The sequence below is a fragment of the Arabidopsis lyrata genome, assembly GCF_000004255.2.
Source record: "Arabidopsis lyrata subsp. lyrata unplaced genomic scaffold ARALYscaffold_3, whole genome shotgun sequence".
Taxonomy (NCBI): domain Eukaryota; kingdom Viridiplantae; phylum Streptophyta; class Magnoliopsida; order Brassicales; family Brassicaceae; genus Arabidopsis; species Arabidopsis lyrata.
The window spans coordinates 12,056,511-12,077,967 of record NW_003302553.1 but is presented as its reverse complement, the minus strand read 5'-3'; the positions used below and the strand labels follow the sequence as shown (position 1 = coordinate 12,077,967).

The following is a 21,457-nucleotide window of genomic DNA, read 5'->3' as shown; positions in this document are numbered from 1 at the left end:
CTTAATACCAGAAAAATAGATTCGTTACACAAAAAAAAAAACTCTCTCGTTAACAAAACCAAACTTGTTTTCTGTTTTGTCGTTTTAATTCCCTCTTGTGACAAATAAACAGGAGAAAATAAAAAGAAAAAAATTTAGAAAAGTTTAACATCCTGAAACATAGGATCTCCAGACGATATATCTTCTCTAAATTTGGAAACTCCATTTATCAATTTTTTTTTTCCTTGATGCCAAATTCTTTGCTAGATCTTTGAAAGAAAAAAAGATCTTGTTTCAGTTGATTTCATCTTTTGATTATATGGAAAATGGGCATTGCCGCGAAAGAGATCATCGTAATATTATGGAAAATTCTTGGATATTCGATGAACATGAGCATCAAATTCATGAGAAACCACCCAATATTGTCAAGGGTTTCAATGTTTTTACTTGTGCTATACATTTTCCTCCCTACTCTCTTGTTCTTCTTGATTTACTCGTCACCGGTTCTTGCATGTGCTCTAGTGTATGCACGAGAAAAGCTAGGATTAAGATTCTCAAGTTCGTATTCAGAGCCAAAGAAGAGTTGTGGTGGAGAAAAGAGATGTCATTTAAAACAACAACGAAGTGTCCGACGAAATGCTCGAATGAAAGTTGAAGAATGGGATTCACAAACAAGCGAGGAAGAGAAAGACAAAGTTATCTTGACTTCTCTTTACAATGACCTCCTTGGTCGTACTCCTCATTTCGAGGAGTCTCCAAAAGCTTTAGAAACCAATGTAGTAGAGGAAGAAAACAATGAGAAGGAGTTTCTTGGAGAGGAAGATTCTCGTGATTTAGGTCAACTTAACGTTGAAGAACCAATGGTTTGCAACTGTGAGATCAAATATGGAGAATCAGATGGTAAAGAAGAGATGAAAGAGGAGATGAGTAATGTTAATGAGCAGGGGATTTCAGAGATTGAGAGAAATAAGAGACTAGAGAGCTTAATAGCTAGAAGAAGAGCGAGGAGACTCTTTAGACTAGCTTTAGATCAAAGGAATAAGCTTCAAGCTGAAGAAACAACTAGCCCTAGACAGAACAACACCAACAGCCTTCACGTTACGGTTTCGAGGAACTCACTTGAAAAACGTCGAAATAATTCATCAGATGGTACTACTGTTAAAGGATTACCGATTCCAGGCTCAGCTCCTTCTGTGTTGTTACAAGGAAGAAACCCTTTTGACATACCTTATGATCCTCAAGAAGAAAGACCTAATCTTACTGGAGATAGCTTTGATCAAGAATTTTCATTGTTTAATCAGAAAGATATGTTCTTTTGTCGTCATGAGAGCTTCTGTCGTTTTGCTCTGTTTTCACCAGAACATGCTCAATGTATGAACAGCCCAGTTTCTGCTTCAGACATTTCAACTACTAGGAAACGTTTAGGTACAAGGTCTAATATTTTCTGGTTGTTAAATTTTGGTGTTTGTATTTTTGCTCTGTGAATAATGTACTTTTTTGTCTACAGATTTGGACAATGAATATATGGATCATACTGAACAAAATCTCCCATGTAATGGAAAGGGAGCTACAATAGAAGACGACGATAAAAGCGTTGTGAGTGGAAAAAGCGAAGAAAGGGAGGTAGAAATGAATGATAATGAGACAGATTCAAACAAAGAAGAATGTGATGATTCAAGTTGTTCAGAAGAAAGTGAGTCAGAACTCAGCCGTTTAAACAAAGCCGAGCTCAGGGAAGCTATATGCCAATCGATGGATAACAATCCCGGTTATCTTGTGAACCAAACAAGAAATAGTATTCCAACCACATTGCCTAGAGGTTTAGTAGCGCCAAGACTAGATGATAACAACATGTTTTATGCTCGAAAATGCGGAAATTCGCACAGTCGAACATTTTCAGTTGCCTCGGATATGCAAGTTGAGGTTTCAGAGATTGGTTCACCTCCTACAACAGTTGATTGGCTTGATGACTGGTCTAATGGCGGTGAATCTTACATTTATGATACAGATATTGACAGAGAAATCGTCCGCGATGAAGAATCACGTAAGAGGATCTCTCACCAGTATGAATCAAGAAGTGGAATAGGATCAAAAGAGGAGAATAATGAGACATGGACTAAACCTGAGGCCAAACCAAATCAGAATTGTGTGGTAGATGAAAACCTTATAACAGTTGATGATGATTTGTCATTGTTAGAAAGAAGAAGCCAAACCGAAGAGATTTTTGAGCAGACACCTTCTAGTTCCAATGATGTGTCCAAGCCTACAAGCTCTGGGAAATTTGAAGGTATGTTGTTCCATACAAGTGCGTCATTGTCGTCTATAACAGAAGAGCCTGAAACAATCTTGGACTCGATCGATGGGGGCAACTCGGAGAATCTGAATAATTTGACTGAAGAACTTACTGACCAGAGACCTCTGACTACTCTGGATTCATCCATGAAGAAATTGATTGATGAAGAAGTGGCTGATGTGAAACAAGTAGAAAATGATGATCTTTGTGGATCTCCTAAGATTATTGATTTAGATATCATTGATCATCAGCAGAAAGACCAAATGCTGAGTAGCATTCAAGGAGAACATGGGGAAACTAAGAGCTTTTTGGATGCTTCTTTGGACACATCCTATATAGAATCATTTGAGAGAGAGTTAGAAGGAGAAGAAGAATCAAACTTAGACAAGCTTACTAAGGAAACAACAAAACAAACAGAAAATGAGGTACATCAAAGTGATTTAGAGAGTTCTCCATGCCAAGTTCTTACAGAATTACTAGTAAGTGAGATTATGGAAGAGAATGGTCAGGAATTAGAAGAAGAAGAGAAACCAAGGTCAGTAGAAGAAGAGAAAACTCATAATGTGGTGGAAGAATCTTCGAGCCATGCTCATACACAGTTGGTTGAAGATTATGGAAACGAAGAAAATGCTAGTGATGTGATACTTCTGCAAGTTCAAGATAGTAATAACTCACCACTAGATGAGTCAACTGATCAGGAGGTCTCTAAGGAAGGAGAAAAAACAGAGTTATTGGAAGATTTTTACGGTGAATCTTCTGAAGTATACAAAAATAGAGCGAATGCTGAGGTCTATGGAAACGCAGAAAACGCTAGTGATGTGACATTTCTGCAAGTCCAAGATGGTAATTACTCACCACGAGATGAGTTATTGAAAGATTTCTATGATGAATCGTCCCAAGAATACAAAAATAGAGCTAATGTTGAGGAAGAATCAGTAGTTTTAGCCAACACTCAAAACTCACAAGATTCACAAACATGGACTCAACAGGTTTCACCTTCTATTCTAATCATCTTTAACATATTTTAGACAAATATGAATCCACCAATGATTCATTGAATATGTGATATGATGATACATAATTATCTACAACCATTTACTAAGATAATATATTGTACTAGTTTTTTCCTCTGTTGTTGGTTCTTGATTCTAAGTTTAGTTATTGTTTCTTTATCTATTGAATAGTGTGGTATAGATTCTTCCCAAGGGATATCACCAAGAACGTTGGAGATCACCCAACAACTAGAGAAAGACGATGTTATTGATCCAAATGCCATCTCTCAAGTTATTGATACAGATGAATTTGCTGCAGTAGCCAACGACGTAGCTGCTAGTGAGAGTCAGGGCCGGCCCAAACTATTTGAGTGCCTAAAGCAAAAAATTTTTTGGCCCATTAACAAAAGCTGTTATAAAAAAAAAATACAAGTTTCAACATGTATGGGATTCGAAACCATGACCTGAAGCCCCTAAAACTAACCTTGTAATTTTTTTTTTATAACAGCTTTTGTTATACAGGTCATGGTTTCGAATCCCATACATGTTGAAACTTGTATTTTTTTTTTATAACAGTAATGATTATTGTACATGTATCTCAAGAACAGTAATGATTCAATTTGAATTTACGACTAGAGACATAGTTCGATACTTCATCAAATTAAATAAACATACAATGGATTCGGAGGTTAAGAGTTTTATAGAGCTTTTGTCAAGGAAATCATCCATCTTTAGTGTGAGATGAACTTAAACAATATAATCTTCAATCTTGCATCACGAGAATTAAGTAAAGCAAACGATAAAGCATAAATAATATAGAATAATATAAATTGCATTGGTTTTGTTTTTGTTAATTAATAAAAAAAGTTTATAGAAATAAATTCCACATGGTCTATCTAAATGAATCAAAGATAGTAGGAAAAACTCAAACGCAAAAGCCCTAGCTCCTTGTGTCAAAAGCAATTCCCTTTACTTTTTCTTTGCCAAAACTTCCGCTACACACAGAAGTTTGGAGACACAATCGCTGCTGAGTCTGACGTTTCTTCGCGTTCCGTTTACGTCGTGCCTTTCTGCTAAGGGGCGATGGCGTAACACCTTCTGAGCTTTCGCTACTAGGAGAAGTGTCGTCCTTGGAAACCTCATCAGAATTGAGACCATCAGAGATCTTGCAATCCTCGATATCTGTCTTGGCCGTTACGTTTTCCTCCTCAGCCACCTCCTTACGTGCCTAGGAAGGAAAGTATTAGATTTAGATTTATTATGTTATTACGATGCGGCTAATTAAAACCCTAGAGAAAATTAAGTGAATACCTTTTGCTTTTTCTTGTCCTTAGCAGGGAGATTGATCTCTTCTGCCACGGAAGGAGGAGGGATGCGGAGATTTATGAGCTCATCGATAAGGGCGGTGACGATTGGCTTTGAACGGAGGGTTTCTTCTTGTTCCTTGTTTAGTGTTTTTCCCTGAGAAATCGACTCTTCCATGTCAGTAATACGGTTGTATTTCTTGCGGAGAGTACGGAGACGTTTGCTGATGAGAGCCAAGATTGGTCCTTCTACGGCGGCCATGGTATCAGTATGAGCGATGAGAACGTCTGAGAAAGATAACCACGGCGGAGCAAGAGAACAAGAAAACTAGGGTTTTGTTTTTCTTAGAATATGGGATGGGATACGTATATATAGTGGAGACTTAGGTCTATACTATATTTTGGAACATTCTAGGTCTTTCTTATAAATTTCCATAATATTAATTGTATTAACAAATCTATATATACATTTTTGGATCACAACTAGCAAATAAATCCTGAAGTTGACAAGTATTTACAATGACATGCCACTAGCATTAATTATTTAGATTTGTTTTATTTAAGTAAAGATTTTTAATTGAAATTCATTTCTCATATATTTAGCAAAAGTCTCTACAAAATCTTTCCTTATCTATTTAAGTAAAGATTCTGAAATCAAATATGTTCTCAACAATTTACCAAAAATCTCTACACAATCTTTTTAAAAATCTCGACTTAGTTAATTTCTGATTTTTATCTGCAAAAAAAAAATTAATTATAACAGTTCTCAGAATTTGCAATAAATAATAAATCCAGATGACAAAAAAAAAATAAAAGTGATGTAAAAATCGGGAATGTTGATACTACAATTTCTTCTACTTCTTTTTTTCATATAATGAAAATTATTTTTTAGGGATATACCCGAATGTACCCGAATACAAATATACACCTAAAAATATTAGTTATTTTTATTTTTATAATACCCGAAATACCTAAAATTACAATCATAAAACCGAATATATTAGGTATTTTAGATATTTTTGGTTATATTTGGGTAAAGAGTAACCAATGTATTTTCGAAAAATCGGGTATTTCGGTTAGATTTGGGTATATATGAGTTAAAAACCCAAACCCGACCCGAACCCGAAAATATTCCGGGTATTTTTGGTTATTTTCGGATATTTTGCTTTTTTATTAAAATACCCAAACCGATCCGAACCCGAACCGAACCCGAACCGAATTTTTAGAATACCCGAATGGGTCTTGACCCCCTACCCGAATAGACCCGATACCCGAAAAAAAAGAACCGAACCCGAATGGGTACCCGAATGCCCAGGCCTAGATATTTTCTTAAAACCTCTAAACAAAACAAAGGGTTTCAAAAGATAGCTTCTCTTTTGGCGGGTGGATCCGCAAACCCGCAACTTTCTACGGGCTTATCCGCATGAACCTGCAACCCGTAGTGGATAAAAATATTATTCAAAAAAAATAACAAATGATGTTTAATTTTACGGGACGAGGTTATATGGTGCAACGGGTTTAGATCAATATTAATATTAAACAATATACTATGGATGAAATCCTAGAATTAAAAATCAAAATTTAATTATAAAATCATAAACACTAAACAAAATAAACAATATTAACAAAACAAATACAACTTAAAATTTTGCAAAATAATTTTTTAGTTATAAAAAAATTGACCCGCGGTGTACCGCGGGGTAAAATCTAGATTTGGAAGTTTAAGGAGAAATTTTTTTAAAAAAAAATAATAGCTCCGCGGTGTACCGCAAGAAAAATATTTCTCCTAAACTGAGGCAAGAAGAAGAAGAAAGCCGAATGTCGTTTAAGTGTATATATAGATATACCATTTAAACCTAAAACACAATTAATATACTCAAAATTATTAATATAGATATATGGATGGTACATTTATAAAATAAGTCGAAATATTTTATTATACTCTCTATTAATAAACAAAACTAATTATATTTAGATTTTTTAAAAAAATTTATAGCCCCACGGTGTACCGCGGGTTCAAATCTAGTATTTAGTATATCTCTATAACACATTCTGGATCGTCCTAGATCTTTGTATAGCTATATTTCTATATATCATAATTGCATCTTTTCCATATCTTTGTGAATTTTAACATTTTTGTTATAAGTCTGAAATACTTAATCTTTTATTAATGTTAACGCTATTATACGGTATAACCTTTAATTGTAAAATTTATTAAAATATGAAAAGAAAAAACCCATATGTGTTTTTTTTATATATTTTTGGATCATTCTAGGTATTTGTATATAGTTATTTTTATATATAATAATTGCATCTTCTTCTTCCATATCTTTGTGAAGTTCAACATTTTTGTTATAAGTTTACAATAATTAATCTTTTATTAGTTTTAATTAGTCCTATTATATGGTATACCTTTAATTATAAAATCTATTGAAATAATAAAGGCACATATGTGTTTGTTCAAAGATTTACAGTAGTTACTAGGTTTTTGAACACCGGGACGCGTGGATTTTTAAATATATATATATATATATATATATATATATATATATATATATATATATTTGATAAAAATTGTATAGAACCACTAATATTCATTGAAATGTTGTTTTTATATATTTTCTCGACGCGTGTTTTTTTTTTTTTTGTAATATTATAGTCATATCAGTGATTAAAAGTAAATATATACTTGTATTTTTCATTTATGTTACTTGATTAAGAATCTATGAGAAAAAACAAATTTGTATTTAAATTAATATATCTTTGAGCCATGCTACAAAAGAGTAAAAGTTACTTCTTCTTTTCTGTTTTTAACAAAGTTACATAGAACATCTAAATTAAAGGACACCAAGCCATAAACGATAAAAATCGAATATGATTCTCTTACGTCTATTTTCTTCTTGCTATATCTAGCCTTACGTAAGTTGGTTTCTTCTTATTATTCTTTTTAGAAAATTTTGTATATTGTAACAGTTCAGATCTTGTGGTATTTTATTTTTACGGTTATAAGCTTATAGTGGAGTATGCTTGGGGTGTCGGATTCCATCAAGATGGACAATAAATCACAGATTCACAGAAGGGGTCTCGTTATATCGTGTGTTGTTCTCCCGTTATTTTATCTTCTTCAAGTTCTCCCAAATCAGTTAGAAATTGGCAATTGTTTGTGTGAGTGTTCAAACAAAATAAAAATTGGTATGCTGTCATGCATAGTGCTTATCTAAATTTCCATGTGTTTCTAGTTTTGTTAATCCATGTATTTTTGTGTCCATTAAAAATACAATATCGTAAAATGAATAAATCAAGACTTTTATTAGTAAATTTAAGAGTACTCTTTATCGATTGATCAACGTCACACGACCATATTTTTGTGCTTCCCGACATGTTTTTATTTTTGAAACGGGTCTAAAAACATCTACAAAAAATTTCGTGGGCCAAATCTGTATGACATTATAGTTACAGAGAGAAAGAAGAATACTTTTCGTTGCAAATAGACTATATACGTTGTGTTTTGTAATACTTTTAGTTATTAATCAGGCTCAATATGACTGAAAATGGAAATAAATAATAAAGACAGGTGAATAATCGGCGGGTTACGTGAGGTATTTGATATCAAACCGATGGAGTCGTGTTAGGTTGTCACTGATCGTATCACCACCAAGTTGCATTTGCAACAACCACACTAGCTCTCATTTTGTTGGTTTTGACATTTGAAACATAATCTTGTTGAAAAATATTTGAATAGCTAATTAGAATGAATGAACTGACTAACCATTTGCCCACTTCTATTTATTACTCAACCCAATTGCAACACTTGGGGATCACATTACAATTAGCATCATTTATAAAAACGTGTATTATAGTTAAGTGGGCAATTGGGTTGCGTTATTCAAACAAAACTGAATTAAAAATGTTGGCTCTATTGCATGAATAAGACATATACTTCATACTACTTTTAAACACTCAAATATGTAGCCATACATCGAACAACTTATAAACGATTAATTGCAGTTCAAGTTCTCTAACCAATCACAATCTAGTGTGCTATAAATAAACTCAGAATCTATCATAGTGGGAAACTATATGTGGTGATATTTCGTATTATAATGTATTATTATATTATTTTGTAACAAAATTCACTATGGGTTGGAAGACCAATGTTTAAGTCTTCTTATTATGATTTTAATCATGATGGTATTATAAACGTATTAAATGACAAGAGTAGTCAGTTTTTCTTTACAGATTTAGGAAATTAGTATGACTTCGGTATGGGGATTATTATTAATGTACACCTATTATTAGTTTAACCTCTATAATATTTAAAATTTAAGTTATAAAACTCCAGTTCAAGCTTTTGATGAACGACATTGTATAGCATATATATAACACAGTGGATTTAAGTAAATTTAATTGGGTTATCAAATACTAAAATAAATCGAAGTAATGTTCATGTGTCTTGACTCTTGATTAACGGTGATAACCGGCCGGCCATGAGGCTTGTCTTACGTTCAAAAGTCAATGCCAAAACAAATGTGCTTAGAGTAATGCCCTCCTTAAACTTCCCACCTTTTCCATGTATTATATATACTTTTAATGTAATTCTATATTTTTCTACTAATAAAGTGCATATATAGATTGATTTCTCTCAAATCAAAATTTCATTTACATTCTTTTTGAGGGTCCATGTAATTTATGCAATTTGTAACCGTCGCATTTTTCATTCAAAGTTTCTTTGTTTCATTAATTCGATTTTCTTTGAGAAAACCCTCCATAAGCATCAATGTGTACATGGGGGCACAAATGGTATGGTTACAATATATAAAAGTCCGTGTCATATGAGATTGCTTATATAAATTTATCCATAATGACTAATGAGATGTCTTTTCCTGATTTGAAGCTACCAATATGATTATTAACTAGTGATAATATACTCGTGTACGGCATATGGATGCAATGGCTGTACCATGGTGGTTACATCTATTAAACTTTAAGTCAGCTTGTATCTATTAATGAAATTAAAAATTGAAGTAGATAGAGATATATAATATATAATATAGACCACAATTGTTACCAGAATTTCCTTGAATATATTTCGCAAAGTTTTAACTGATATTATCATTTGTACGGTAAGATTCCGACCACAAAATACATGTGTTCTTTGATTTTTCTTTCGTAGTTCCTCTAAATATTAGACATTGCAGATAATGAAATATAATATATATTGGGAGTTATAGTTATGGTTGGCATAAAAGAAATATAATTAATCTTCCCAACTAAACGTGTACTCATTTTAGAATTATGTTTGAGTACAACATATAGACCTTAGATTTAATTTATAGAAATTGACTTTTTACTTTAAGTATTAGCCAAAATCACATGCTTAAGATTATTGTAAGTTTGAGCTCCATCACATTTCATTACATCAATATATAATATCATCTATATGACTATATGGGTATATGCATTGTACTCAAATACTACATTATACCTTTTAACAACAAAAAAAAGACATGCAAATACATTAATAAAATGCATGGCATTATCCATAACCACGACGTCAAAACTCTTATTATAAAACGCTACCTAACCTCAAAATTTATCAAGTCGGCGTTTTGATTGAAACTAGCGAATAATATCTATAGAAATTAAACATAAAACTAGACGTGGTATCCTGTATCTATGCAATTTGTTATTTGTAGTACCTGGAAGGCGAAACACGGAATTGCTCCGTGTCTCTTTTCTCTGCTTCTCGATTTCTCATATTTCTCGTTTATGTAATGTTAAGGCGGACCGCTTAACCCGTTTCCCTAGATTTTTATTTTCTGATGTTATTTTGTAAACTCTTATCCTCCTAATTAGACAATCAATCATGAAATTATTTTTTAATAGATGTGTGGTTGACAAAAAAACAAAAAAACTACTATTAATCAAACTTATCTAATATGTAAACTTATATATGTCCAGTAGTAACGATTCATAATTATAGGTAATGTGATCATTGTTTCAATTCTTCCATTGCCACTTCGAATATGGTTGGTCATTGTAAACATTTTAAAGTAAAACAATATCCACCTCTTCAGTCTTCACCGAAAATTAATTCAAGAACTCCCAATTATCAAAAATATACGACTGTTCATCTTTTTTTTTCCTTTAGATTTATTATTTATTGCAAATTATGAGAACTGTTACATAGAACAGTTCATCTTATTAAACAAAAATTTTAACGGGTGTTCTTTTTCTAGAATTTCCTAATTTATTTTACTAAAATTAGGAAAATGAATTAATTTTTTGCATAAAAGTATAAATTTACAATGAAAAAGTCTTAATTTTGTATATAATATTATGCCTCCGTTTTACTATGAGTCTATGACTGATGTACTGTATTAAACTAAATTTTCTGTTTTATAGTGATTAATAATTTAAAAGTTTTAATTTATTATCTAGAAGATAGGATTACTACTCATATTTAAACAGTTAAACTGGTATATTGTTGTAAAGATAATAAATTTATTGAAATAAATTTTAGATGTTTTTAGCGTTTTATATTGTATGTTTTTATACATCTTAAACTAAATATTTTGTTTGACTAATACATGTGAATATACTCTTACACACTTTTTTTGTTTTGAACAATAATACTCTTACATATACACTTTAAAACAAAAAGAGGCAAAATTTTATAAATTCTCAAGATTTTGATAAGTATAGGAATTTGGTAAGAAAGAACTAACCCACAAAAAGTGCTTATGTACCTCCCAAATAAGAATAAATTTGGTTAAGGCTGGAAATAATGTTTTGAAGTCAAACAATGATTCAATCACGGAAGCCTACCAAAAAAAATGATCCAATCACGGATCGGAAGACGGCAGTTAACAAACGCCGTTATAGAAACTGATCCCACCGTAAGACAAATCCTAACGTCGAGCCAAATAACAATTAACGGAGTTAGGCTACTTCTTCCCACCTTCGTTACTTGCCTATATATATAAGTTTAAATCTTCTTCAGCTTCTCCAAGTTAATTACATCTCTTTCTCTCTCTCTCTCCGATCTCACATTCCTCCTCATTACACAAAAGGAGAGAGAGCTTCAATATATCCAACAATGGCGATCTTTAGCAGAAGCTTCTTAGCTCTCTCAGCAACTCTAATCATTCTAGCATTATGTATAAATAATGCATCAACAATGTAAGCTTCAAGATTCTCGAAAACCTTCGAATCTTTGTACTAATTCATGCTACATAGAAAGTAACTTTTGTCTCTACATTTTTGTCTTACAGGGCTCAAGAAACGGAGCTAAAATCTCATAGCTCGAGTAATTCATCAACGGCTAATACGTGAGTTTTAAAACTTTCTAGTCAATCTCAGTCGTCCAGATTTGATCGAAAACGATTGCTTATACGGTCGAAAACGATGTCGTTTTTAAAATGCGATGTTTTCTCAGGTTACCTAACGACGACGGTGCATGGAATGAACACGCCGTTAAAAACCCAGAAGAAGTAGCTGCAATGGTCGATATGTAAGATCTCTCTTTCTTTATAAAATACAATTTTTAAGCAAAAATGAAACATATTTTAATTAGCAATTAGTATACATTATGTACATCTCACTTTCATAATAGTAACGTTTCAGATAGTCAAAGGTTGTGTGATTCCTTAAATAGTATTAATTTACATAGGAAACACCAAAAATATAATTAAATTGCACCCATAATTTTCCCACAAATGTATAATTCTCTATTTGTTAATTAAGAAACCTCTTTTTAGATCAGAAGTTTTGCACAACTTGGTTTTATATGACACAGACACGCCGTGATCGCCAATTAAAGCGCCTCTGTCGTCGCTATATTCCCCCACCGACGCAAAATATGTAATTAATGCCTGTATAAAATATATCAGATTCTATATATTCAAAATTTATTTTAAAACATCACAAAAATAGAAAGTTAAAATAAAATAAAAAGAATGATATAAAAAGTTTCCGTATGGTCCGTATCATATGATTCCGTATATATGGTTACATTTATTACACCACATGGTTCCTTCTTCTCCTCCACGTGATTTTCTTGGGTTTTAATGTGTAAAATCAAAAACTTCACGGGTCAATTTGTAAACTTTTTAAAACTTTATTCTCTTTTTGTTATTTTAATTTAATAGGACGATTAAGAACAGTACGGAGCGGAGGAGGTTAGGATTCTTCTCATGCGCCACCGGAAACCCAATCGACGACTGTTGGAGATGTGATCAGAACTGGCATCTCCGACGAAAGCGTCTCGCGAATTGCGCGATCGGATTCGGTCGTAACGCAGTCGGAGGAAGAGATGGTCGTTACTACGTCGTCACAGATCCATCAGACCACGACGCGGTTAATCCACGACCAGGAACGCTCCGTCACGCCGTGATTCAAGACCGTCCGTTATGGATCGTCTTCAAACGCGACATGGTGATTACTCTAACTCAAGAGCTAATCATGAATAGCTTCAAAACAATCGATGGAAGAGGCGTGAACGTTGCAATCGCCGGCGGTGCTTGTATCACGATCCAGTTTGTGACGAATATTATCATCCATGGGATTAATATACATGATTGTAGAAGGACTGGTAATGCTATGGTTCGAAGCTCGCCGTCGCATTATGGGTGGAGGACTATGGCGGATGGTGATGCTATATCGATTTTTGGATCGAGTCATATTTGGATTGATCATAATTCTTTGTCTAATTGTGCTGATGGATTGATTGATGCGATTATGGGATCTACTGCTATTACTATCTCCAATAACTATATGACTCACCACAACGAGGTTAGCTTCTTTGCTGATTCTACTGACTTACGTTTTACCAATTTTGCTGAGCTTGGAAATGATGATTCTGTGGAAATGGTGATGAATTTGCTGCAGAATCACGTTTTTGGAGTAGATTTTGGTTGATTTAGCAGCTTAATTAGTTAGTATAGTGGACTGAATTGTGTAGGTTGTGTTAAAGATGTGGTGATCTTAGCTTAATAGCGACAGAGACGACGAGCTTTGATAACGTTTTTCTTGATGGGAATGGCAGGTTATGTTGATGGGGCATAGTGATTCATACACCAGAGACAAGTTGATGCAAGTGACAATAGCATATAACCATTTTGGGGAAGGGCTTATACAGAGAATGCCGAGGTTTGTCATGCATTTCGTGTTTTCTGTCCTCTGATTGTTTGCTACAGGAATCAGGAGGGCTGATTATTTTGCTGTTATTTCAGGTGTAGACATGGTTATTTCCATGTTGTAAACAATGATTATACTCATTGGGTAATGTATGCAATTGGTGGAAGTGCTAACCCTACCATCAATAGCCAAGGCAATCGGTTCCTTGCCCCGGGAAACCCTTTTGCCAAAGAGGTATACCATAATTTTGCTCTTTCATCAATCCTAGTTTCCAATTTCTCACCTTTGATTGTAGGACAAATGGATCTAAATGTAATATTGCATTTGGCAGGTGACAAAGAGGGTAGGTTCATGGCAAGGAGAATGGAAGCAATGGAACTGGAGATCACAGGGAGACCTAATGCTCAACGGTGCCTACTTCACTAAATCTGGAGCTGCTGCTCCTGCAAGCTATGCCAGAGCCTCTAGTTTGGGAGCTAAACCAGCTTCCGTTGTAAGTATGCTTACCTACAGCTCTGGTGCCCTTAGATGCAGGATCGGTATGCGGTGTTAGTTAATTGTATAATCCTCAAACCCAAGACCGAAGAGGGTACTGACTAGCTGAGGGAGACAAAAGAAGAAAAAAAAAAAACTTGTTTTCTTCGTTCCCGTCATTTACACTTTCATCTTCTCCTTTCTTTTCTCTTCTTTCTCTTTTACCGTTTTAGACTCTTCTCTGCTTCCACTCGTCAACCTGGGCCAGCTTTGATGAGCCGCAGTGTTGTTCGACTCGACTCCAAAATTGTAGTACAGTGCATTCTTCTTCTGCCTCATTACTCATTTGGTGAATCATCATGTATCATATATTCTTCTATCAATAGTAATACTTTGAACTGCTTCTGTTACACCATGTCTCATCAACAAATATAGATAAAATCAAATCAGAATGGTTTCTTGCCAATGAAACAAATATAGCCAACTAAAGTGAGGAATTACAAAAGGAAAAAAGCTTGTAGAACACAAATTGACTCAAAATGGAGTTTCGGCGTCGCTCCTGGTTTCTGTTGGACTGTACAATGCAGATCTATTCCTCGGTCTGTTCTCCTCCAACTGCTTCACAACCTCTTCCATGGTGGGTCTAACTGTTGTAACAGGAGCACAACATCCCATTGCCAGCTTCAATGCATGAACCAAACCTTCTTCCATTGGACTCCTAATTCCTTTCATTGCCTCCAAGTCGAAAACCTCCATTGTCGTCTCTTCCAACACGGCAGCTTTAACCAAAGAAGGCAAGTCAACAAACTCATTACCGTTCCTTCCACTCTTTCCCGGTTTCTTACCCATCAATATCTCCAAGAGAAGGATCCCAAAGGCGTAAACATCACTCCTTGGATTGCATTTCTTCATCTTGTGGAGTTCAGGTGCTTTGTACCCGTCGGATTTCGCCTGCGAGACAATCTCATCTGCTACTGCCTGTACCATTATCTTGTCAAGCCCAAACTCAGTAAGCCTTGCATAGAAAAAGTCGTCCACAAGCACGTTCTTTGATCTAATATTGCCATGGATGATGGGAACTTCTTGACCAGTATGAAGATAAGCAAGTCCCCTCGCTATTCCAAGTGCAATCTTGTGTCTCCTGGCCCAATTCAGAGCTGGCTTTCCAGGTTTACTTTCTGCACAAAACTCAAACAACAAATTACAACACATGAATAGCTTAGATCAAGCAAAAAAAGATCAATGGAAAGTAGATAGATGACTAAAGCAAGTACCGTGCAACAAATCATGTAAGCTTATGTTGGGAAGATAGTCATAGATGAGAAGCTTTTCTCCTCTTTTCCCCTGATAGAAAGCTCTCAAGGGAACCAAATTCTCATGCCGAATGCGTCCCAATTGCCTTATAACAGGCAAACAAGAACTCCTGTCCTTGCAAGTACCTTCTCTCAATAGCCTCAATGCAATATTCCCACCATCAATAAGCTTAGCCTTATAGACAGTACCATAGCTAGTCTTCTCCATAACTTGCCCCGTCGCATTCAAAACATCGTCCAATGTCAGATTCTCACCACCTTGGAACACAATTAACTTCCCTTCACCGCCTTCTTTTTCACCGATTTCATCTTCTTCATCACCTTCTTCCAAATCATCTTCACTCTCTATACTACTCTTTCTTTTCTTGTTCTGCAAATACCCTATTAACAACGAGGCCACAACAACAGCCCCGGACATTAAACCAATCACCAGACCAGCAACAGCACCTGGACTCAACCTAGATGAGCCTAGACAAGGCTTCAAAGGCAAACCACAAAGGCTAGGACTGTTCCCTTCAAAAGATTCTGCTCCAAACTTTGACTCACCAAAATCTGGCAACATCCCACTGAAGTTATTATGAGAAAGATTGAGACTTTCTAGCTGTAATACACCTAAACCCTCAGGAACAAGACCTTCAAAGACATTACTTGAAAGATCAAGTGATTTCAGACCTTTAAACCTAGTTATAAACTCAGGAAACTCACCAGAGAACTTATTACCACCCAAATCAAGAACTTGGAGATTACTACAAGTCGAATTTGGTAAAGCAGGCTCAGGCAAAACCCCAGACAAATTATTACCATGAATCTTGAAAGAGACAAGCTTATCACAGAGGTTCCAAATCGATGGAGGTAAAACCCCAGCTAAGGCATTACCACTCAAATCAACATCAGAGAGAGAGGAAGTGTAACCAAGCTCAAGAGGGATTGACCCACTTAAAGAATTGATGTTGAGAAACACACTTTGAAGCATAGAAAACTCACCAATCTCTCTAGGTAGTGAACCAGTGAGATTAGCAGAAGGCAGCTGAAGAGAGAGAAGGTGAAGAGAAGAGTCGTTGTACAGAGAGTTGTTAGTCCATTGTGGTGAAGAGAGGTCACTACATTGAAGAGGAGACCCATTTGAAAATACCCATTTTACCCCTCTCCATTGACAAACAGGAACAGAAGAGTTCCAAGAAGATAGAAGTAAGCTCTCACTGTTTCCTTGTAGTGAAGACTTGATCTTTCCTAAAAGAAGCTTCACATCAGAAGAACCAGAGAGAGATGTTCCATAATGACAGTGAAGAATCAACACAAAGAAGAAGATAACATGAAGAAATCTCAAAGCTTCCATGCCCATTTCTCACAGAGAGACAGAGAGAGAGAAAGAGAGAGGTTAGAGAAGGGAAAGGTAAGGACTTTGAGTTTCAAGGCTGCTCCTTTGTAGCAGAAAGAGAGTGTTGACTACTTTAGTCAAACATATCAACGGCTTTGATTTAAACTTAAACCAGATTGATTACTAACCGTCCGATTAAACCAAAAGTTGGAATCTTTGTAATCAGAAAGTGTAAACCGGATTGATACTTACCGTCCGATCAAGTGGCTTAAAGCAATGGACAAGAATGGTATAAATCTACTGATTACTCCTGAATATATAAAGTTACTTTTCTTTATAACTTTAATTGATTAAACTATAAGCACGCTCAAAGTTCGAATTAAGACTTTTTCTGCCAAAATAATAAAATGATGTTATTTTTATCAAGGTGAAGTTTTTGTGTAATTTGGTTCATTGGATGTTTCCTAGTCCTTCAATCTTGACCGTAGATGAGCCATTGGAGACATGAGATAAGTGAATGAACGGTGGATGATGGAGAAGGTGGTGGAATCTTATGTAGTTGTGGTTTCTCTAGAAGACAATTTGTTGGAAGTATACAGAAAATGAAGAGCCAATTTTTTGAAAAATGGGAAATGTGAATATCTAAGTGAGATGAGGTTATGTTGTCTATGTCCGTTTGTATATTGTCTATTTCGAAATTTCAAGGGTGTCAATCGAGTAGACCGGTCAGGTGTCCAAAACATATTTTAGATTTGAGTTTTGACATCATACAAGATGGAGTGATTGAAGTCATTTGTTTTATTGTTGTATCAAACACGCTCTATTGTTTTTTTTTTTGGGGTGGGGGGGGGGGGAAGTATTTTGCCATAGGATCTCGATGGAAGAAAAGCCGGGAAGCAAACGACCGGTTGTACCTAAGTGTCTTACAAGAGATCTTTGGAATATTGATCTCTTACAAGAGACATTTGATCCAGAAAATGTCGCGATAATAAGTGTATTACCTGTTGGTGCGCCAACTAAAGAAGATACTCTGGATTGACATTTTACAAAATCAGGAAAATATACGGTTAAATCGGGATATCATACCACACGAATAGGAAAATCGGAGAACAACGTATCCTTTATAGGCCCAGACATCATACCACTAAAAGTACATACTTGGCAAGTGCATTGTCCACCTAAGATACGCCATGTTTTGTGGCAAAGTTTAACGGGTTGTGTACCGGTTACGGAAAATTTGCGAAAAAGAGGAATTGACTATGACACAGGATGTGCCAGATGTGGTGCAACAAAGGAAACGATCAATCACACACTCTTCCAGTGCCATACGGCACTGTAGATTTGGGCACTTTCACAGATTCCTACGGTCACAGGTATTTTTCCCACAAAATCTATTTTTGCGAATTTGGATCACTTATTTTAGAGAATACCTCCAGAATTCGATTCATAAGCTTTTCCATGGATTATATGGTATATTTGGAAAGTAAGGAATGAGAAAATATTTGAAAATATAGACAATGATCCACTAGAGGTTTTACGATTAGCGGAAAAAGAGGCACAATTGTGGTAGTCAGCTCAAATCGAGTTTATTAATAAACATCAGGGTCTTGTAGAGTTGGTAAATCGATCTCGAGTGAGGGATGCTTCACTTGAATTAAACTATTCGGGTTACCGTTGTTTTGTGGATGGTTCATGGAAAAAAAGTGATAAGTTCTCCAGTACAGGATGGTTCTGTACATCTTCAAGTGGAGAACCGCCAACCATGGGAGCTGCCAACCTCTGTCGAAGTCTATCTCCCCTAAATACAGAAGTCGAGGCCCATCTCTGGGCGATGAAGTGTATGATTGGTGCAGATAATCAGGAGGTAGCGTTCTATACAGACTGTTCTGAGCTGGTGAAGATGGTGTTTTCTCCAACCGAATGGCCGGCATTTTCAGTGTATCTGGAGGAATTTCAGAGCGACAAGGAAGAATTCTCAAATTTCTTTTTATCTTTAATTTCTCGTAGCACGAATGTAAAAGCGGATAATCTAACGCGAAAAGTTCGTGCAAAATCGCTTAATATCACATATATAAACAACATTCCTCATGAATGGCTTTTTTGAGTTAATTTAATTTCGGATGACAAAACAAAAAAAGATCTCGCTACAAGAACTTCTAGCATAGTTTTTTTTTTTGTTTTTGATTTTTAAAACCCATTTAGTTATCTAATGAAGATTATGGAAAAATGATTTTTTCCTATAAAATAAGAAATCTAGATTTTGAGAATTTTTACATTTTTGTAAACAAAATCCAAAGTCCCACTTTAATGAGTTTTTTGCAGCGAGAATCTCTTTATAATTTTTAATTCTCATTTTTTCCTTTTTGCAAAATCTATCTATAATCCAAAACCACTTAGAAACTCACAAATATTCATGGCCAGCATTTGTTTTTTAAAAACTAAGCATATAGAAAGGAAAAGATTCTAATTTATTTTACAATGGACTAAAATTTATGAATGATGTGAAAACAACTACTCAACTAGATTGTTCCCTTTGCAGACTACAACTATACCATTCAAACCTATTTTGAGTCAGAGCAGATTCAACAAAATAGAGGTTATCGAGATTGGCTTTTAGTATTATAGAATTGTCTAATTGAGGTTCACAAAAAAAAAATCATAAATCATAAGAAGTTTCAATCAATTATTTGATGAATTTCTTTTCTTACCTAAACGGATTTAGTCTAATCAGACTTAACCAAAAAATATGATTTTTTGAATAAAAAAATCTGGTTCTAAATATGTTTTTTTTTCTTTATCAAAAAGAAGAGAATCGCCTAAGATACTTTTATTCTAATCGACACTTTTGTTCGAAACATTTGTTAATTGTTGAATATTTCTAAGGTGGCTACACCATTTCGAATCTCAATCCTTTTGGAAATGAAGAAAATATGTTTCTATATATCCTATGTAGAAAAAGGCATATATTGATGATAATAAGACCACATAATTAGAGCAATATATGTTCTCCAGATATAAATCTCATGCAACTTTATAGAAAAAAAAAAAAAAAAAAAAACTTTATAGAAGAATAAATTAGAAACATTAGGAATCCTTGACTAGATTACGGACACAACCATGTCACGTCTTTATCAACATCTGAAACTATTCAACTACCACGCTGCTCCTTTTGTAATCAACTTCACTTTCATAAGATCAGATTATTTCATCAACTCCACTTTCTTTTTTGTTTCTCATTATAAGTCATATGTTTTCAACCCTCTCACAGTCTTACGGCTTTGTAGTAGGGCCTGAATGGAGAAAAGTGTGGTGTGGATATTTGGCACGGGTCAGATCAAATTTTAACCAAGGTTAGGTCCAGTTTTTGGTTTTGTTAACCAAAAAAAAGAGGAATAATGATGTATCACAAACAACACCTGTATGAGTAAAAATACAATCATTTCACACTTGTTTTTTTTTCCTCAAAATATTTTCGTTACTCAATAATACAAGGGTTCAAGCTAACTAGATAAACAAGAGAAAATGATAGAATCAAAAGTGGTAAAGGAGTAACTCTTATTAGAATGTCCATAGCTTGTGGGCGTATGTTTTAAAGGAGGCCTAATTGTCCTTTTCGGTTAGGCCCATCATTAAGTCTAATAAGCCTTAAAGACTTATTTCTAAACTCTTGTACACCCTTAAAGGAAGATGATTCTAATCCCAACCTCACCATTTTAGATAAGATTTCAAATTGCTTTTATTTCATTAATCTATTATGTTTTTCATGAATTCTTCTTTAGTTTGACTTTTAAATATGTGTAAAGTCAATATTTAAATATGACTTTAGTTTGACTTTTAAACATTGTGGGTTCTCAAAAGAATTTTCACCATTAAAATATTTTAAAAAATGAAAAGAGAACGAGAACCGTTTCTCATTTAAGAACCGATAAGAACCCCTATTCTTATATTATTGGCATCTTTCTTTTATCACAAAAATTAAATTAAATAACAAATTCTATTAAAAATGTATTATTATTTTATTCTAAGATACTCTAAGGGCTTGATTGGTTCTCCCGCTATCACCCGCCTAGCGGTTGTTAGCGGTCGGTTGCGGTTATTAGCGATTGGTACCGATCACAGAAACCGCTCCACACCGCTTCGAACCGCTCGAAATCGCTGGATTTCAAAAGCTCCTTCCCGCAAGCGTTTGCGGTTGCGGGCGGTTGCGGTTGGTTTAAAAAAGAAAAGAAACTAAAAAAGGAAAATAAATAAATTAAAATATATATTATCATGTCTTATTTATATTCACGTTAATTCTAAAAAAATAATAATTATCTAACTTTAATTTTCTAATATTAATAATTATTTTTGTTTTCAATATAAAAATTTATTTGAATAATTATTTATGGTTTTTAATCATTAATTAATCATGTTTAAAATTTTTATACTTTTTATAATTATAGTTTCTGGTGTTTTATAATTTTTTATAATCATACTAGATACTAACCCGTGCTACAGCACAGGCTGATGGTTTTTGTAATTGTCGTTACATTTTTTTTTTATTGTGTATTGTGGTATATTTTTTTATCCGGTATTTAGGTGTTGAATATTGGTTTTTGGTCGGTGAAAACTGTAGACATGGCTTGTTTTCTGAAATCGATCGGTTT

General features: G+C 34.3%; 4 protein-coding genes across 4 annotated transcripts; 2 read left to right on the top strand and 2 right to left on the bottom strand.

The window, feature by feature from the left end:
- Positions 1–255: 255 nt before the first annotated feature.
- Positions 256–3,740, top strand: LOC9319612. Its single transcript, XM_021030581.1, has 3 exons — positions 256–1,404; positions 1,487–3,261; positions 3,457–3,740. The coding sequence occupies exons 1-3, from the start codon at positions 306–308 to the stop codon at positions 3,730–3,732; spliced, it is 3,150 nt and encodes a 1,049-aa protein (XP_020886240.1). The 5' UTR covers positions 256–305; the 3' UTR covers positions 3,733–3,740.
- A 326-nt stretch (positions 3,741–4,066) lies between these two features.
- Positions 4,067–4,927, bottom strand: LOC9321732. Its single transcript, XM_021032931.1, has 2 exons — positions 4,576–4,927; positions 4,067–4,492 (listed from the first exon to the last, which is right to left on the bottom strand). Exons 1-2 carry the CDS (start codon positions 4,828–4,830, stop codon positions 4,205–4,207), a joined length of 543 nt encoding a protein of 180 aa, XP_020888590.1. The 5' UTR covers positions 4,831–4,927; the 3' UTR covers positions 4,067–4,204.
- A 6,653-nt stretch (positions 4,928–11,580) lies between these two features.
- Positions 11,581–14,580, top strand: LOC9319611 (probable pectate lyase 10). The gene is made up of 7 exons (XM_002885619.2): positions 11,581–11,750; positions 11,843–11,899; positions 12,007–12,081; positions 12,719–13,361; positions 13,615–13,718; positions 13,802–13,940; positions 14,038–14,580. The coding sequence occupies exons 1-7, from the start codon at positions 11,668–11,670 to the stop codon at positions 14,257–14,259; spliced, it is 1,323 nt and encodes a 440-aa protein (XP_002885665.1). The 5' UTR covers positions 11,581–11,667; the 3' UTR covers positions 14,260–14,580.
- Positions 14,534–16,902, bottom strand: LOC9319610 (putative kinase-like protein TMKL1). The gene is made up of 2 exons (XM_002883497.2): positions 15,455–16,902; positions 14,534–15,358 (listed from the first exon to the last, which is right to left on the bottom strand). The coding sequence occupies exons 1-2, from the start codon at positions 16,833–16,835 to the stop codon at positions 14,715–14,717; spliced, it is 2,025 nt and encodes a 674-aa protein (XP_002883543.1). The 5' UTR covers positions 16,836–16,902; the 3' UTR covers positions 14,534–14,714.
- Positions 16,903–21,457: the final 4,555 nt, after the last annotated feature.

Bases quoted from the DNA above. Each gene is read 5' to 3' on its own strand.
- LOC9321732 (XM_021032931.1), bottom strand. From the start codon at position 4,830: ATGGCCGCCGTAGAAGGACCAATCTTGGCTCTCATCAGCAAACGTCTC. The intron at 4,493-4,575 runs GTATTCACTTAA...TTTCCTTCCTAG, and splicing joins AGGACAAGAAAAAGCAAAAG to GCACGTAAGGAGGTGGCTGA.
- LOC9319612 (XM_021030581.1), top strand. From the start codon at position 306: ATGGGCATTGCCGCGAAAGAGATCATCGTAATATTATGGAAAATTCTT. The intron at 1,405-1,486 runs GTACAAGGTCTA...TTTTGTCTACAG, and splicing joins AACTACTAGGAAACGTTTAG to ATTTGGACAATGAATATATG. The intron at 3,262-3,456 runs GTTTCACCTTCT...TCTATTGAATAG, and splicing joins CACAAACATGGACTCAACAG to TGTGGTATAGATTCTTCCCA.
- LOC9319611 (XM_002885619.2), top strand. From the start codon at position 11,668: ATGGCGATCTTTAGCAGAAGCTTCTTAGCTCTCTCAGCAACTCTAATC. The intron at 11,900-12,006 runs GTGAGTTTTAAA...ATGTTTTCTCAG, and splicing joins AATTCATCAACGGCTAATAC to GTTACCTAACGACGACGGTG. The intron at 13,362-13,614 runs GTTAGCTTCTTT...TGGGAATGGCAG, and splicing joins ATATGACTCACCACAACGAG to GTTATGTTGATGGGGCATAG.
- LOC9319610 (XM_002883497.2), bottom strand. From the start codon at position 16,835: ATGGGCATGGAAGCTTTGAGATTTCTTCATGTTATCTTCTTCTTTGTG. The intron at 15,359-15,454 runs GTACTTGCTTTA...AGTTTTGTGCAG, and splicing joins CTTACATGATTTGTTGCACG to AAAGTAAACCTGGAAAGCCA.